Source organism: Arachis ipaensis, chromosome B10 (assembly GCF_059453495.1).
Source record: "Arachis ipaensis isolate K30076 ecotype BB chromosome B10, ASM5945349v1, whole genome shotgun sequence".
Taxonomy (NCBI): Eukaryota; Viridiplantae; Streptophyta; class Magnoliopsida; order Fabales; family Fabaceae; genus Arachis; species Arachis ipaensis.
The window spans coordinates 22869689-22888330 of record NC_142435.1 but is presented as its reverse complement, the minus strand read 5'-3'; the positions used below and the strand labels follow the sequence as shown (position 1 = coordinate 22888330).

The following is an 18642-nucleotide window of genomic DNA, read 5'->3' as shown; positions in this document are numbered from 1 at the left end:
TCATCTCTAACACTTTTACATTATATAATGACACAGTAAAAAATATATTTTTTTTATATTAATTGTGTGAATAATCTTGTAAAAGAACAATAATTAGACGACTAAGTAAAAAATTAAAAGTTATATTTTTTAATATTTCACATTATTATTTAATTTATCACATTTGTTATTTTTAATAATAAAATATAACCTTAATTTTAATTATATTTGTGTGTTATCAAAATTTCATCCATAGCAAAGAATTTGGCACAAGCAAACTTGGTCTCAATCTGCTGCCAGCATTGTGATTAATCCACACATGCAAAACAAACAAGAGAAAACCCTCCCACTCAACTGAGACAATTGCAATTTGCAAGCTTCGACTAAGATTCAATCTGCCCCGTTTGAATTACCGAAAGTGTTATTATGGAATCATCGTCTCCGATTTGCGAATCCCAAACGGACCCTCTCTCAACCCCTTCCTTCTCCTCTCTCAACGATCTCTGTCATGACCTTACCTCCCTACAAGACCTCGCCACTCGCGGCGCGTGGCGCTCCGTCATCGACAAGGTCTCACGCGCCAGGGCCCTCAACCTCCTTCAAAACCCTCACGACCATCTCACCTACCTTGCCTATAATGCCCTTGCCTTCGCTAAACTGCGTCGTTTCAACGAAGCCTCCGCAGAGCTTGATTCCATGGAGGACCTCGATAGCCACCACTACCGCTACGAAACCTATCCCAAAATCTATCATAACCGAACCGGTTCCATGGTCCCCTTCTCCCTTCGCTGGCTCCACGCTCTTCTTCCCATCAAATTAGGGCACAGAAATCAAGGTGTGGATCGCCTTTACACTCTTCTCGATTTTGTTCGCCAGAAGATCAGGGACAAGGAGACGAACAATCTGCAAGATTCGGTTCAGATCTGGAAGAAGAGAGAGGTATTCGTTGTGAATTGCATAATTGGGAACCATTTGAGTCACAAGGAGTTCACCGTGTGCTTGAGCTTGTTGAAGGAGCTGCTTTCGCGTGACTCTTTGGATCCATTGCTGGTTTCCCAGCTTGGCTATGTTCAGTTGCAGATTGGGGACTTGGAAGGTGCAAAGGTTTCGTTCTCCAAGGTTGAGGGTTTGGTAGAGGAAGCAAAGATGGGTAATAACAATGGTTCGTTGTTGTTGAGTGAGATTGAGATGATGAACCTTGTGAATAGAAACAAGGCTTTGGTGTATTTGGTTGGGAAGGATTATGTCTCCGCTGTTAGAGAGTATGAGGAGTGCATTGAGAGGGATGGTTCTGATGTTGTTGCCTTGAACAACAAGGCATTGTGTTTGATGTATCTGAGGGATTTGTCTGATTCCATCAAGGTACTTGAGAATGCACTTGAGACGGTTCCCACCGTGGCACTCAATGAGACGCTTGTTGTTAACTTGTGTAGCATGTATGAGCTGGCCTATGTGAATCACTCGGATATTAAGAGGACACTGAGCAATTGGATCGCTCGTGTCGCCCCCGACGACTTTGATGCAACTTGCACTCGGACATGAGGTAGTTTTGATTTCATTTGCAATTTGCACTATTCAACTGTAATTGATGAGTTTGTGAATTTTTGTTGATACATTGTGGTGCTATGCTAGTTTGATGAAATAAATAGATGAAACTTTATATTGATATACTACTCCGAGTTAGTATATCAGGTAGAAGTGTGATGTCTTATTGATTGAGAGATATGGAACTTACAGAGGATTGATGTAATGATTTATAAGTAGGTTATTGGTTATTTACTTATTTATTTAGGTATCTATAAATAGAGGAGTTCCTTTTATTAAATCATTAGAGAATAATTAGTAAACAGGTGGAGTTTTTTACATTTGAAGCCAAGAGGAACCAAACTTTTCTCAAAATTCTTAAAAATGCTAATTGGTATCTTGATGCATGATGGAGTAGCTAATTGGTGTATTTGGGAAATTTAGAGGGTGTTAACTGTTATCCTCTGTATCTCGTGTAATATTATTCTCTAAATGTTAATAATATCTCTCAACTTCTGGTGGCATACCCTTCCACTGGTTCATCAGGAGGGAAATTAATGTAACTGATCAACAATGCTTAGTTATGATATGCTTGGTAATCAAGGGAGTTCAGACCCAAAAAAATAAAAAAATAAAAATAATAATCAACGGTTTGCAACAGAGGTAAAAATAAAAGTAACTGAATGAAACATAATTCTTTAAAACAAAATTAAGATTAAGATTTCTAATTATCAAGGTTAATGTGTGTAAATTTGAGCATCCTAAATTAAAGATAAAATTGTTGGGAAGGGTTCTTTGAACTTTTCAATATGTAGGAGATAGGGAAGAGGTCTTTTGATATACTGTATAGCTCTATGCAGTCTTTTGATTTGTGGTTAATTATCATCTTGTAGCTGAAAATTTTGCTGCTGCACATTGGTGGATTGTACTGATTGATAGATTAGTATACCTTCTAACTTCCTTTTACCTCTAGTACAATCTTGTTAGACTTGGATCATATCAATAATGCATATTTGGGTTTCTATTTTGTCTAGGCAATACAAAATCTCGAAATATACTCTTGGCAGATGGAGTTGTCTTGAATTTTCTGATGATTTGTCTTTAATAAATTGCTCATTGTTTTTCTTCATCAGATATCCACTGTGGTGCCTTGTGAATAGGTCAGGTATGCAGTTTATTCGGAAAGTATAGGTAAATTTGAATCAGGATCTCAACTTATAAACTCGTAACGGCTTATTCTTAAAATCGTAAACTTGATTAGGGATCTAATTTTATAAACTCTTGCAGGTCCTTTCAAGAGTTTGATAACCTTGTAAATATATAATGAAATTGACAAATAATGGTTCACATCTTATTTGTAAGATTTCAATACTAGAATGATCAGTGTTTTGAGATGATCACGATTATATGGAAGTCATCTGTTACATTTACTAAAATCCTAGAGGAATTTAGGGTTGGGTTGTTTTTGTGGGTTATTTTCTTTGAACATTTTGATCAGGTAGATCTTACTTTCTTAGTTGACATAATTTGAATCTGCTATACATTGAAAATTGATATAACTCTTCTTTTCTTTGAACTTGATTCCCTATAAAGAAGGGTTTGGTTTGTGAGGCCTAGATGAAAGGGATGTGCTAAATTATTATTAAATTAAAATAATATGGGGTTGTGGTTATTTCTTCTCATTATATCCCAAATTTCCGATTTATTTTTATCTTTCCTTAAAATTTTACATATCATGCTATCAATCAATATTTGTTCTGTAAAAATATTATTTGTACACCAAAATCAATCACTAAAATTAATCATCAATGAATTTTCATATAAATATATATGTTCAATTTATTTTTAATGTGTATCTATAGTTTAATATATATTTTATATTAGTCGCCGATTTTGGGGTGCACCTACTGTGGTGGTTCTTTTTGAATGTGTTATCAACTTATCTCGGAGTTTAACCTCGAAGCGTGTATCTGGAGCAGGGAATGGGTTAAGCAGGCAGGGAATAATAAGTAACACGATGTAGACATTGGATTCTTTCTCTACTCTTATTATATTTTATGTTATAATCAAGAAAAAGAAAATAGAAACGTAAAGTTTTTCCTGCATTTATGAAATTTTAAGGGTAAAAAAAGGGGCAACGGACGATATTTAGGGGATGTGAATTTGGCGGCAATTTATTTTTGGTTTTTAAATAATCACATAAACCAATTAGAAAGAGACAAATAAACAAATGTAAATTCTACCTTATTTTTTTGTAGGAGGATAATAGGCAATAGCATTCCTCGGCTGTTTTTTTTTTAATTATGGAAAGTGTTAATGTGTAACACCATGAAATGGAGGGAATAAAAAAATTTGCACTGCTATGGGTCAGAAGAAAAACGCAAGGTGCGTTTTGTACTTCTTTATTTTTTTTTTAATTTAGAAATACACAAAACGTAGGTTACGTTTTGGCAATTTCAATTTTTTTTATGTTGTTTCAGGCTAAACGCATGTTGCGTTTTAATAAGCCAGAAAATTCAAATTTTTTTGAAGCCCACAAAATGCAGGTTGCGTTTTGTTAGTAGCAGAAACTTTTTCTTAGAAGCTCCAAAACGCAGGTTGCGTTTTGTACACAAAATAATATTTAAATCCATAAGTTTGTCTATAAATACGAAGTTCGGTTTCATTCATCTTCATCTTCACTTCTCTTACTCTTTTTTGCATAAAGTCCTTAGTGGGGTGTTTTTTTGGCGGATAACTGTGTCAAAAAAATAGAGTTAGTTGAGGCTGAAGTTATGGAAGGTGTTGCAAACTTGCGAGTATATTATAATGGTGAGGCTATAACAAACAAACATGAAGGAGTTACTTTTGTTTGTGAATGTCTGTTGTTATTTGCTATTCCATGTACCATGAGTTTTGTTGAGTTGCAAAATGGTCTTTGTAATAACATTCAAAGCCACATTTTGAAAAGGGTGAGCAATCTTTTATACAGAAGTCATGTGCAAGTATTTGATGGGCTAATACAGTTTCAAATAATGGCCATCACTGACGATGCCAGTATGCAGCAGATGTTGTATATTTATCAACAAATCCGATCTCACGTGCCGATGATAGAGCTGTACGTTGAGTTTGAACAGCAGTTGGGGATGGGTACGGTCGGCGACGAGGTCAATGTTGATGAGCTCAGGGATATAGATTGGGAAGAAGATAATAATGACAGCGAAGAGAAATTCGAAACTAACTATGAAGTTGATGACGAAAACGATGATGGAGACTTGGCAGGCAATCCGGCGGTGCAAAATGAAGTGAATGCCATTGTAAGCCAACACCCGTTTGGTGTTCCGTCTTTTATGCGGACTCTAGATCTCGAAGTCATGCATGCCCCGGAATTTCCTGAGTATGCGAATATGGGTATGTTATGATTATTAACTCAAGTTTCCTGTAGTGTTTAAATTATTTGCCTTGTCTGGTGGTGCGCATGTCGTAGGTGAAGGCAACGTTGCGGCAGAAGATGGCGAGTTTAGTGTCGGAATGGAATTTGGTTCGAGAGAGTCGGTGATATCTGCAATCAAAAGCTACACCATCTCTAGAGGAGTTGATTACACTGTGTATGAGTCTGAGGCGCAGACATTCTATGCAAAATGCAAGGGGTATGGTGCAGGGTGCGATTGGCTTATCCGAACTAGCTTGATTCGAAAAAAAGCAGTATCAGTGGGCCAAACAAAAAGCAGTATCAGTGGGCCATCCATCTCTTTGCAGTTGAATCATGATGCATGACACAACGATCTGTATAGGTATGCCAGACTGGCTGCCTCGAAATCCGGTGAAAATCCCGAAGTAGCGGTAGAAACTTCGAGTTCAACGATGCAGTCGACTTATCCGGAAACACAACCGTTCCGAGCACGCAGAAAATGTGCGCTCGGACGTAACGCTCAATAGACTCTTGAGTGTCACATGGCTCGAAATCTCTGCACCGCCGGACCCAGGGTATACTAACCTTACCCAATACGTGATCCTGCGGACCGGGCTCCCGACCAAAACACGTGAGGTAGTTCTCCACCAAAAACTGGTGACTGCTGTCTGATCTACCAGTAACGGGCTCCCCATTAACCGGGAGGCCAAGAATATATGAAATACCTTCCAGCGTCACTGTCACCTCACCGACCGGAAGATGAAATGTATGGGGTCTCCGACCTTCATCTTTTGACCAAAACACTCAGTAGTGCAGAATGACCTCTCAGTTCGCCTACTCGTGAAACGTGTTGAAACCCAGTTAGTGCTAGTGAAGCTGCAGCTACCTCGTTAAAGGTCTCTGGCGGATCTAATTTTCTGGGCAACAAATTCCTGATAGCCTGCGAAAAAAATTAACGATAAATAAAAATAATGATAATGATAATGATAATGATGATAATAATAATAATTATAATAATAACAATTAATAAATAACGTTATGATAAAAAAAACGTTTGTTTTTAACAGAGACATTATTATAAACATTTAACAATATACTAAATATTTTGAAAAAGGTTCAAAAACTCTAGCAGAGAAAGAGTACGTGCTCCGTACTCAGGGAGAATGAGAGAAGGAGAGAGCGGGAGAGAGCGTTTGAGGGTGAAACACGGTGAGAAAGATGTCCATGCCATCGAAAGAAATAAGGGGGTGAGCGTGGGAGGGTTTGCATCAGGCGTGAAGGAGGGATCAAGTAAGGGCAACCTTAGTTCTAGGGTGACTTCCAAGATTTCTTTCCGTGACAAGGTTATTGGTTCTACGGTAGCCTCAAGGATAAACCAAGCTGAAGCTCTAAATGAGGATTCCATGCAGTGGTCATCGGAAAACAAGGAGATCATATGCCTCCGAGAGTTTGCTTCTCTGAAGAGGCTAGAAACATTCTTTCTGAACCATACAAGGAGGCAATTGTGATTAAGGTTCTTGGAAAAAACCTTAGTTACACGGCCATGTTTCACAAACTGAAAGGGGTATGGAGGATCACCGATAGATATGAAATCTTGGATGTGGATTTTGGGCACTTCCTCGTTAAATTTGATCGCATGGACGACCGAGAGAAGGTTTTACTAGGGCGCCATGGATGATCTTCGGTCACTATATTGCCATCAAGCCATGAACATTGGATTTTAAACCTTGTGAGGACACTTTCGGGGAGACTATGGTTTGGATTCGAATCGCTGGTTTGAGCATATGGTACTATCAGGATAAAGCCATGATGAGAATTGCTTCTACTGTGGGGAGACCAGTCAGGGTGGATCTGGCTACTAAGGCGGCGGAGCGGGAGAAATTTGCTCGGGCTTGCGTGCAAATTAATCTTGGTTTGCCGGTAGTCCAGAGTGTGATTGTTGATGAGTTTAAATATAAGGTGGAGTATGAATGCTTACACCTTATTTGTGACAAGTGCAATTGTTTTGGGCATCTAGCAACTGACTGCAGAATGACCCCGACAGAGTCGGAAAAGGTGGATCGAAAGGAAACATCAGTGACTGAGACGACGGCCCGGTTGGTGCGGCCACAAGAAGCCTCAAAGGAAAAAAATTTTAAATTTGGATGCAATCCTGAAGATTCAGCGATAGTTGCAGAAATTGGGGAGGAATTGGGTGATATGTTGCATGGGAAGGAAGTGGGGTCCCAACATTTGGGAAATGAGGCTGGCTGGACCAAAGTCAGCGGTAAAAGGAGAGGAAAATTGAGCCAATCAAACAAAGCCTAACAAACCTCTAAAGACAAAGTGCCGGTGCACTAAAATCAGAAATTGGACCAGAACCGTGACTTTGGGCTACGTATGAGAGGAGCCGAATCAGGGGTGAAGACTGGGTCGGTTGGCGGATCTCAAGCACGCATGGCGTCTTCCAAACAGCAAGGGGTGAAAGGCAAAGCTGTCTCCGTTGCGGTGCCGACTTTCACTACCATTATAAAAAACGGACATAAGAGGTTGCGCCCTTCTTCTTTGCAGAATTCGCCGTCGACTACGAACTGCCTTGGCGACATCAGCAAGCAGCAAATCATCGAATTGGAAGGGTTGTCAGTGGAGGGACACAGACAAACCAGGCAACAACCGGGTAAGGACAAGAAAGTCTCAGGGGGATATGATGGTGGATCCTCATCATCTCGTTAGGGACTTCGGTTGAGGTTGGTCATTTTTACAGTACAATTGTTTTATGGATTATTTAGATTTAAGCTTTCTATTTTGGAATATTAGAGGGGCCTCTAATAAATTGACCCGAGTTCATAGTAAAGAGTTATTGAATAAATTTCACCCTACTGTTTGAAACCCATATTCCTTTCGAGAGGATGAAATCTTTTTGGAATAATCTAGGTTACCAGGGTGTTGGTATTGTTGAGGCTAATGGTCATAGTGGGGGTATCTGAGTTTTATGTGCTAATTCAAATATTTCTGTGAGAGTATTGGATGTAGTTGATCAATGTATCAGTTTTGAAACCACTATGGGAAATACTTCTAGTTACTGCAGTGCGGTGTATGCAAATCCGCATATACATCGGCGTAAAGAAATGTGTGGTGACTTAATAAGGATTTCTAATATGATCCACGGACCTTGGATTGTGTTAGGAGACTTTAATGATGTGCTGTTGCAGAGTGAAGTTATAGGGGACAGTTTAGACTTGCCAGAGCAAAACAATTTGCGAAAACATTGGAGGATTGTGGGCTGTTTGATATGGGGGCTATTGGGAGAAGATTCACTTGGTACAGGAAGGTGAGAGGAGGGGTGCAAGTGGCTAAGAAGCTTGATAGAGCAGTCATCAACCAGGACTAGCGACTAATGTTTCCGGAGGCTTATACTGAGGTGCTGGCGCGCTTTCACTCTGATCATTGCCCGTTGTTCACTAGGTGCAAGATGGCAGATAGGGCTACCAAGGGCCATCGTCCGTTCAGATTCCAGGCTGCATGGATGACTCATCCTCTTTTTAGGAATGTTGTTCATATAGCTTGGAATAAAGGAGCTCCGGATGTGGTCAAATGTTTATTGGAGGTTCAAAAAGATGCAACTAGCTTCAATAAAAAGGTTTTTGGCAATATTTTTGTTAAGAAAAGGGGATGGAGAGGCTTTTGAATGACGTTCAGATTACTCTAGAGAGTCAGGAGGATCAATAGCTTAGGATCAAAGAGCAAGTTTTGTATCAGGAATTGAATGATATCCTTCTTCAAGAAGAGCTGTTGTGGTATCAAAAATCTAGAGAACAATGGATGAGATATGGAGACAAAAATACAAAATTTTTTCATCTGCAGACGGTTATCAGGCGAAAGAGGAACAAAATTCATGGATTGTTTTTGGAGGATGGGTCTTGGGCCATAGAGACTTCGACTCTAGAAATGGCGGCAAATTCTTTCTTTCAAAAACTCTTTTCTACAAGGGAGGATATTGACCTGGACGCCATGGGGAATTTTCCTTGCCCGTCTCTTAGTACTGAGGCTTATCAAAAGCTAGTAGAACCAGTGACGTCTTAAGAGGTTAAAAGAGCTGTAATGACCATGAGTTCGTTTAAAGCCCCAGGGCCAGATGGATTTCAAGCAATTTTCTACAAAGAGTTCTGGGACTCTCTTAGCAATGATGTGTGTGGACTGGTTGATGAACAGATTTTTGTGTGGTCTAGAATTCACAAATATATTCTCATTGAAAGTATAGTTCCTAAACCAACAATAATCCTTTCATACAAAAAATTTGGTTGTCACAAGTAACAAACCCCTAATAAAATTGATAACCGAAGTATTTAAACCTCGTGTCGTCTCTCAAGGAATTGCAGGGAAGTGTGCTTATAATTGGTTATGGAAAAGTATACTTTTGGGGTTTTGGGTAAGAGACAAGAAAAGTAAATTGCAAAGGGAACAAACTAACAACTATAAAAGCTCATAGCAAGGAATGAGAATTGGAAGTTCTAACCTTATTATTGTCCTTAATAGTGATGAGAATTATTCATTGCTCCCACTTAGTTAACCCTCTAATTATGAAGGAAAGTCAAGTGGACGAATCAATTTGATTCCTCAAGTCCTAGTCAACTCCTAAGGAAAGACTAGTTTTAGTGGAATCCAAATCAACTAGCAACTTTCAATTATCAATCAACACAGGAGTTTGATAACTCAAGTGTCACTAATTACTCAACCAAAGCCAAAAGGAGAAAAATGTAACTTAAAACCCTCCCAAACATTTTATCAAACACTTGGAAGGCATAACACAAAAGCATAGAAAAGCAATAAGAGATAATAAAATCCCAACAACCAATTGAAAGCATCAAAAACATAAATTGAAGAAAGCAATCATGAATATGAAATACCTCAAATTGCATTAAATGGAAAATCAAATCTAACATGAGAATTCATAAACTAAATGGGGAAGATTACGTAATCAACAAGGGAGATGAATAAACTAGAATGCCAAGACAAATAAAAGTAGAAGAGAAACTAAATTAAACTAAGATAGAAATCTGAATTTGAGAAGAATTAAAGCTAAAAATCCTAAAACCTAGAGAGAGGAGAGAACCTCTCTCTCTCTAGAAAACTACATCTAAAACCTAAATTATGAATAATGATTGATTGCATGATTGATGCCTTCCCCCTTCAGTCCTTGGTCTTTTTATTCTTTTTCCACCAAAGATTGGCTTCAAAACTGGGCCAGAAGCCCTCTTGAAATCGCTGGGTGCGATTTCATTAAAGGTGTCAGCGTGGGCATCGACGCGTACGCGTACAGCGCGTGTACGCATCCCTGGAGTGATGCGCGATCCGCGCGTGCGCGTCTTATGCGTGTGCGCGCGTCCATGGGCGCGTTCCAAATTCTTGGCTTTCATGATTTCTCCACTTTGCATGCTTTCTCTTCACTCCTTTGATCCATTCCTAGCCCTTTTCAATCTGAAATCACTAACAAACACATCAAGGCATCTAGTGGAATCAAAGGGGGATTGAAATTATCAAATTAAGGATCTAAAAGCATGTTTTCACACTTAAGCACCAATTAGGAGACAATCACAAAACTATGCTATTTCATTGAATAAATGTGAGAAAAGGTTGACAAAATGCTCTAGATTCAACACAAGATAAGTCCTACAACTGGGGTTTATCAACCTCCCCACACTTAAATCTTAGCATGTCCTCATGCTAAACCAAGAAGGAAACAAGGGGTATGACATTTATTCAATGCAACTAAACTATATGCAAGCCATCTAAATGCACTACTTATTATGAATGTAAATGCTTAGGTCAAAACAAATCGACTTTTCAAGAAAACAAATGTAAGCATAAGGGCTAAAACAATAGGAATTAAACCCAACCCACAATTGCATTGAGTTATCAAAAGGATTTACCAACTTGCAAGAACATAGAAGATAGCGGTGAATGCATGTGATTGAGCAATCAAACACTCACCGGATGTGTATCCGCTCTAGTCACTCAAGTGTTTAGGGGTGATTCACTCTAGTCTTCTCTAGTCATGCTTTCTAAAACTTTGCTCTTCATCTAGCCAATCAACAAATATCTGGTGTACAAATGCAAACATCATGAGGTCTTTTCAAGGATGTAATGGGGATAAGGTAAGGGTGAGGATATATGTATGGCTAAGTGAGCTATAAATTGAACATTTGACTAACTTAAGTTTTCACACAATACATACACACACTCTATATGCCTCTAAAATCATGCCTAGCTACCCATGATCTCACTTTTGTATTTTTCACATACTCATGTATTTAAATGTTCTTCTATTTCATCTCATATGCATTGATCTTTTTATTGAACTTAACATTGGGGTGGTTTCATTCCCCTAGACCAAAACATTTTTTTTATGCATAGTAAATCAATGCATATGGTTTTCATAATTTCACATGAGTAGCACCCAAATTCTCAATAATTGTCAATAAAATACTACACACTCTCATCAACCCAAGTTCCCACATTCCCCACACTTAATTGACACACAATCTCTATCTTAAGCTAACCAAAGATTCAATTGGGGTAATTACTTGTTTTTCCGCTTAAGGCTAGTGATGTGGTAACATAGAGAATAATTGGAGGTTAAAAAGGCTCAAAGTGGCAAACAAAGGTAAATGAAAGGGTAGGCTTTTTTGGGATAAGTGAGCTAATAACAAATGATGGCCTCAATCATATGTATGCATGAATATACACTAAACAATGGACATATAGAATGAAGCAAAGCAGAGATTACAATCATAGAGAAGAAAACACACAAGAGGAAAAATCATGGTTAAATAGTGTAACCATATAATCAAGCTCACAATCTCACAGGTTGTGTGTTCTTAGCTCAAAACATGCTTCACAAAATATAAAATTCAAGCAAGTTCATCAAAAGTTTCTAATCAATTGGGGTGATGCCCTATAGATAAATTCCTTGAAAAATCTCATTGTTTGACTAAGCTTATTCTTAATGTAATGTTGTGATTGAGAAATTCTAAAAATTCTTTAGTTTATCCCCTTTTTCAATCAGCACAAACTGCTCATGCAACAAGGTAAACTAAGCTCAATAGTCCACATTTTTCCATATCACAACTAATAACTAAAAGTGCAATTCAACAAGCTAAACAAAAGTATCCACAATACTGATATATACAATAGTCCAAAAAGTGCAAAATAAGGCAAAATATCATAAACTAAAAGATAAATGTCTGAAAAGAAAAGAAAAATGTTCACCACAAAAGAGCTATCCACCGACGGTGACAACGGTGACCTCCCCACACTTAGAAGGAAGCATCGTCCTCGATGCTACGGCTCGGGCTCAGAATGGGGGTCAACGGTCGCATCAGGCTGCTGGGGCTGAGGCTGGGGCTCCTCATGGGGCTGCTGAGCCTCTGGGAGGGCCTGTGTCTCAGGAGGGGCCTCTGGATGAGCTGGCGCCTCCTCATGCTGCTCTTCCTCAGATGCGGAAGAGTCGGGGAGAGGGGGCAACTCAACGCCCAGTGCGATGAACATCTGATCTATCCTGTCAAGGCGTCGCATGATACGGCGCTCACTCCGCTCCATAAAGCGGAAGAGATGTTGCACCACAAGATATGTCAGCTGGGGTGCAGGTGGTGGTGCTGCTGCTGCTGGTGCTGAGGGTCCTGCTGTTGCGGAGGAGGAAGAGGGAGCGGCTGTTGGTAATGCTCAGACTCGGGCTCTAGAAGCACGCCGGGATGGGGGCTTCTCATGCACCCATGTCCCCCACGGAATAACGTCCTCCTCACCATCGTCCGGAGGTGGTGGTGATACGTCATCCTGTCTCCAAGGAGCACCGGCAAGCTCAGCCATCCTAGTGACCAGAGTGGGAAACGGGAGTAAGCCACGGATATGTGCCCGCCACATGTACCTCTGGATCAGTCGGGGGAAGTAGACCTCCTTCCCTTCCATCACACACCCGATCAGGACGAGTATGTCGATCGGAATCTCAGTGAAATATGTGGTAGGCATGACATAGGAGGCAAAGATGTGCTGCCATGTTCGAGCCTCTCTCGACAGATGAGCAAACAGCATCCCTTTGGGTTTCCTGTTATCAGCATCCATTACCCAAGGGGCATCCGGGGTGGCAATGACACATCGCAAGGCATCATAGTCAAAGGTCATAGCGTTCATTGCTATCTCCGCCTGCTGATAGGCACATGTGTCACCAGTCCTGGGTAGACAGTGGAGGATATCCTCAATCACAGCCTCTGTAACCAGTATCTGACCGCCTCGCAGATGAACTGAATCAAGGGTCCCTCTAAAGAAATTGCAGTAAAATTCCTTGACCCAGGATGTGTTCACCTGACCCAACTCTCTGTCAACAAAACCTAGACCCAGCCCCTGAATGCGGGCCTCCATGGATGGCTTGAGGTCTGTGGGAAGGGCCAGTTTCTTCTCAATGTTCAAATTCTTCTTCCAATAGTTGGGGAAGCGAAGCTCACAATACAGGTTAGGAAACCTGTCGGTATCGGTAGGTGGTAGCTGTTGATCCGCCTTATCCTTCTTTGAAAAAGGGTTTTTAGCATAGTTGGCAAAAGGAGAAAGAGTGGGGGCAGGAGGTGTCTTCCTCTTTCTAGAGGTAACTTTGGCCTTCCCTCTGTCAGCCATCCTGAAAAACAGATATAGCAGGATATAAACAATTAAGCCAAGTAGATGCAGTCATTGATGATTAAATAAGAATTTGTGCATAAAAGCATATAAGAGGGAAACAAGTCATCAACTATGCACAAGGTCACTAAAATTGTAATAATTGGTGTTGAAAGATGTGAAACATGCACTTTGTGTAACCCAAAAGCAAGTTGAAAGCAGTTCCAAATTAAAAGGGTCACACTAGTGGAATGTACCAATAATTACAAGTGAATGGACCATAGTCAAGAAAATGCAAGTTAAGATCAAATGGTGAAGATCACATGGTGAGCTTAGCATTGGCCTCACTAGTCAAGTAATGGGATGCTTGAATTGGGAGTGATAAGGGAGAGTTAAAGCTCTTTTTCCAACCCCATGTTGTTAGTAAGGAAAAAGGGCGGAAGTTGGCGCTTTTGTGTTATCTATCAGGCACTTAATGCTATAAATGTAAAGGACAAATTTCATATTCCCACCATTGAAAAGATACTAGATGAACTCTTTGGTGCATAATATTTTTCTAAGACATCAGATTATTATGAATGCGAACTGTAACACTCCGTTTCTCCACAGAATTTATTCTCAAAAATTCTGTGATGAGAATTCGATAAATGTCTGAGAATCACCTTATCATATATTATAAGGTGGATTTAGATTAGATGAGTAAAATGAATAGATATGTCGTGAAAGATAAAAACGTTCCCTAAGCCGAAAATCGTATTAATAATGATGAATATGACCGCTGAGTTAAAATCATCTATAAAATCTTTACTACTAGCTTTTCTTGGTTGAATTAGCTTAGTAGAATATTTTAAACTTGATTTGGAGCCGAAATACTCTCTGCTACCATTTCTTCAGTTGCCGGTTGTTTAAACCAATATGGTTTGAAAATGGTAATCTTATAGTTTAATCATTAAACCGTGTTCTTCTTTCTTTGGTAGTTAGGCCAAACCATCAGGAAGGTTATCTTCAACTGAAATTCATGAATCCACATAATGAACTAAACTTGTAACATCCTCACTATCAGAATGTCATACTTCCGGCTGTGCCACTCTGATAGCGAGAATATTACGACGACTGACATATATTTAATAATAACATATGAGCTTTTAACTCGAAACCGTATCGCTATTTTCTTTGAAAAATCAGAAATACTTTTTATTTCAGTCAAACATGCATATATAATTGATGACAAGTCATCTTAGGCTAGTTTCACATGCATTTTTTATATGTTTTCATTAGGTTTTATGTACTTTCTTGAGCAATAAGTAAGCAATTGGATTGGAAACTCATACATATCTTAGCTCAATCAAACATGGTTAAATTGGTGCATTTTCATGAGATTTATGCAAGATTTATGTGATTATTATGAATGATACAAAACCTTGTGATTATGGCAAACTTTGATGCAATATTTTGATTGATGATAGGTGAAGAGAAGCAAGAAAGAAGCAGAGGAAGAAGCAGAGGAAGTAACGTTGGAGGAGAAAGGGGGATGCAACGTTGGTGGCCAATGTTCGTCCACCAACGTTCAGGCAATGTTCTGGTAAAATGGGTGCCAATGTTGGAGGGAACGTTGGTGAACCAACATTACCTCCAACGTCTTCGATAATTTTCAAAATCTGGAGCTGAGAAATTTTGGGTGACGCGTACGCGTGAAAGTGTAATTCTCGTGAACGCATGAGCTACGCGCACGGATGAACCGGCGAAATTGACCATTCACGCGTACGCGTGAGTCACGCGTACGCTTGACTAAGAGAGCGTTGGGAATCAAACGTTGCCTCAAACGCTACCTCCAACGCCCTCGATGAGAAGCCAAAATTTGGAGTTTGGAAAATTGCATTGATGCGGCCGCGTTCGTGACGCGTACGCGTGGATGAAATTTTAGCCATCCTCGCAAACGCGTGAGCAACGCACACGCGCAAAACGTTATTTTCACGCGTACGCGTGGGCGACGCGCACGCGTGAATGAAAAATTGTTGGTGCACCAACGTTGAGTCAAACGTTGGCCCCAACACTCACTTTTTTCAAAAGAATGTTTGACTCAACATTTTCTGGCAAACGTTGAGCACCAACATTGACACCAGCTCCAAGGCAATTAAGCACCCATGCAGATCATGAACATGAATTACCAAATGCCCCTCTTCAACCTCACTAAGACCCATTCTAGCTTTCTTCAATAGAGGCAAAAAAGAAGCCCAATCCAAGGACTTGAAGACTGAATTGGAAAGTGTATAAATAGAGGAGAATTTAATTTAGAAAGGGAGTTAGAGAGAGATCTGGGAGGCTAGGGAGTCAGAGACCCAAATTGGGAAACTCTGCACTTAATTTTATTTGTATTTTCTCTTTTGTAACTCTTTTGCATTTTCTATTTTTTTTTGTTTTTACTTGAGTAATAATGAAATAAATCCCAAATTCATTAGGGGGAGGAGCTCTATTGTAATCACAATGAATCAATGAAATTCTTCTTCTTCTCACTCCGCTTGGGTAGCTATAGGATAAATTCTGTTTTGATTGTGAATTATTCACTCCAGAAGGGGGTTTAATTCAACTGAATGCTTGTGTGAGCTTCGTAAGGGAAATCACTTGCATTAGAATTAGAGCTCTATCTTTCACAATTCTCTTAACTAACACCATTCAGAAGGAATTGAGATTTTGAGAATTTGTGTGGCTTATGGATAAGAGAACGTGCTCTAACTCTTCTCATGACAATTAGATCAAGGAATTGGCAAGATTGATTATGATTAGAGAGATTGGATTACCAAGGAATTGGGATCCAATCAATTTCAATCTGCCATAGATCTACTCATATGATTGAGAAAGGAGTTGAGACCCATTTGATTCAGTTGGATTATGATATCTCTGATCCCTGATGAATCACTTTCTTTGAATTTCTTCAGTTTGAATCTCTCTGAATTTACTTTAATTTACAATTGTTCACTGCTGTTTTGAAATCGACAGGAAAGCCCAATAAAGGGCCCAAATAGAGGAAGACCCAAATCCAAAGGCCGTTCGAGCCTATAGAGATAAGGGCGGTTCCCTTGAAGATAAGCTAACCTCAACTCAAAGATAAAGATAAGATAAGATAACTAACTTATCTTATCTAGAAAGGTCACTCTACAACCACTATAAATACACTGGAGCACCCAGGTATAACTCATACTCTGATTCTACAATAAACCTGCTTAATACCCGTGCTAACTTAAGCATCAGAGTCTCTTGCAGGTACCCCCCACCCTCCGGTGACCAAGGATCAGAAGTGCAGCCAGTCCAACAAGTCGGACACAACAGCTCCGGCCGCCACGAGCCAGCCGGACACGTCATCTCCGACCAGTATAGAAGATCTCATCCGAGATCGGCCTACAGTTTCAGGTAACCCTCGGAACATTGGCGCCATTGCCGGGGACCTGGAAGTCATCCCATCATCATGGCAAACGACCATGACAACGACCATGATTCAGATCTAGAGGACAGAACGCCGCACAAAAATGCGGACGCTACACCAAAAGATACTCCGGAATCTAACGGAGACAAAAACTCATCACATCCGGGAGTAATAGAAGCGCTTCAAGATCGCCTAAAGCAACTTGAAAAAGAAATTCAGCATCAACGAGAAGTTGGCAAGGATCTACAAAGAGAGGTAAAGCGACGTCGAGAGCTAGAAGATAAAATCCTACAACTCGAAGCCGATCTCAAAGCAAAGGCTACCCGGACCACCCCTGAGGACAATTCACGCAAAGATCAAGATCCATTCACTAGGGACATCATGAAAACTAAAATTCCTAAGGACTTCAAACTCCCGGATATGACTCTGTATGATGGCACTACAGATCCCAACCATCACCTCAGCAACTTCAGAAGCAGAATGTACCTCACCGACGCCTCGGACGTTGTTCACTACAAAGCTTTTCCAACGACCCTCACGAAGACAGCAATTAGATGGTTCGACAACTTACCTCGTAAGTCCATCTCAAGCTTTGACGACCTAGCCAAAAAATTTCTGGCCAGATTCTCCATCCAAAAAGACAAGGCCAAGCACGCCCCCAGTCTACTAGGAATCAGGCAAGGAGATCGGAAAAAGTCTTCGCAACTACATGGAGAGATTCAACAAAACGTGCCTAGACATACAAAGCTTGCCAATAGAGGCCGCCATCATGGGCCTCATCAATGGCCTACGAGAGGGACCTTTCAGCCAATCTATATCGAAGAAATATCCCACATCCCTGGATGAGGTGCAGGAGCGAGCGGAAAAATATATCAACATGGAAGAAAACTCTCGGTTGGGAGAAACCTCAAAATCTGGATTCTCCTACCAAGACAAAGATAAAGAATCCAAAAAGAAGGAAGATCGACAAGGGGAGAAAATAAAAAAATATCATAATTACACATCTCTTAGGGTATCCCTGATAGATGTCAACAAAGAAGTCTGCCATACGGAAAAGATACTCCCAGCTCGACCACTCAAAGGCAAAAGAGGAGGAGGAAATCGGAACGAATACTATGAATATCACCGAGTCCGAGGGCATTCCACCAACGAATGCTTCGACTTAAAAAACATCATAGAAAAATTAGTAAGAAAAGGAAAACTAGATCGGTTTCTAGCCACCCGAGATGATGATCAAAGAAAGAGAAGAATGGGTGAAGATGTCGGACGAATCGAGCGATCACCTCGTACACCAGAAAGACATGTCCATATGATACACGGAGGATTTGCAGGAGGAGGAATCTCCAAATCATCCCGCAAAAGATATCTCAAAGAAGTATATCATGTTGAAGGAAAGGAGGAAGCTCCCGACATCCCTGCAATCACATTCACCAAAGAAGATGCATCCGGTATCATCTCAGGACATGACGACCCCATGGTCATCACCATCATACTGGCAAACGCCAATCTCCTCCGCACATTAATAGACCAAGGGAGCTCCTCCGATATCTTATTCAAAACTGCCTTCGACAAGCTCGGCTTAGAAGAAAAGGAGCTTAGAGCATACCCTAACAGCCTGTTCGGACTGAGAGATACCTCAGTACAACCGCTGGGATACGTGTCACTACATTCAACCTTCGGAAAAGGGAACCAATCCAGAACACTC

The 18642-nt window shown here is 40.2% G+C and overlaps 3 protein-coding genes across 4 annotated transcripts; all 3 read left to right on the top strand.

Moving 5' to 3' along the window:
* Positions 1 to 231: 231 nt before the first annotated feature.
* LOC107623514 (Tetratricopeptide repeat (TPR)-like superfamily protein) lies at positions 232 to 2931 on the top strand. Of its 2 annotated transcripts, none has more exons than XM_016325821.3 (2): positions 232 to 1522; positions 2637 to 2931. In XM_016325821.3, exon 1 carries the CDS (start codon positions 406 to 408, stop codon positions 1519 to 1521), a length of 1116 nt encoding a protein of 371 aa, XP_016181307.1. In that variant the 5' UTR covers positions 232 to 405; the 3' UTR covers position 1522; positions 2637 to 2931. The 2 variants fall into 2 exon arrangements, with proteins under 2 accessions (XP_016181307.1, XP_016181308.1); XM_016325822.3 differs by having other exon boundaries at positions 234 to 1522; positions 2538 to 2931.
* Positions 2932 to 4589: 1658 nt separating this feature from the next.
* On the top strand, positions 4590 to 5641 carry LOC148579406 (uncharacterized). Its single transcript, XM_088509133.1, has 2 exons — positions 4590 to 4879; positions 4953 to 5641. Exons 1-2 carry the CDS (start codon positions 4590 to 4592, stop codon positions 5257 to 5259), a joined length of 597 nt encoding a protein of 198 aa, XP_088365259.1. The 3' UTR covers positions 5260 to 5641.
* Positions 5642 to 7935: 2294 nt separating this feature from the next.
* On the top strand, positions 7936 to 8956 carry LOC107620436 (uncharacterized). The gene is made up of 3 exons (XM_016322594.1): positions 7936 to 8204; positions 8339 to 8513; positions 8738 to 8956. Exons 1-3 carry the CDS (start codon positions 7936 to 7938, stop codon positions 8954 to 8956), a joined length of 663 nt encoding a protein of 220 aa, XP_016178080.1.
* Positions 8957 to 18642: the final 9686 nt, after the last annotated feature.

Excerpts from the sequence above, each read along its gene's own strand:
- LOC107623514 (XM_016325821.3), top strand. The coding sequence starts at position 406 with ATGGAATCATCGTCTCCGATTTGCGAATCCCAAACGGACCCTCTCTCA.
- LOC148579406 (XM_088509133.1), top strand. The coding sequence starts at position 4,590 with ATGATAGAGCTGTACGTTGAGTTTGAACAGCAGTTGGGGATGGGTACG. Across the intron at positions 4,880-4,952 it reads CATGCCCCGGAATTTCCTGA|TGGTGCGCATGTCGTAGGTG; the intron begins GTATGCGAATAT and ends TGCCTTGTCTGG.
- LOC107620436 (XM_016322594.1), top strand. The coding sequence starts at position 7,936 with ATGGGAAATACTTCTAGTTACTGCAGTGCGGTGTATGCAAATCCGCAT. Across the intron at positions 8,205-8,338 it reads GATTCACTTGGTACAGGAAG|GTGCAAGATGGCAGATAGGG; the intron begins GTGAGAGGAGGG and ends GTTGTTCACTAG. Across the intron at positions 8,514-8,737 it reads CAACTAGCTTCAATAAAAAG|ACGGTTATCAGGCGAAAGAG; the intron begins GTTTTTGGCAAT and ends TTTCATCTGCAG.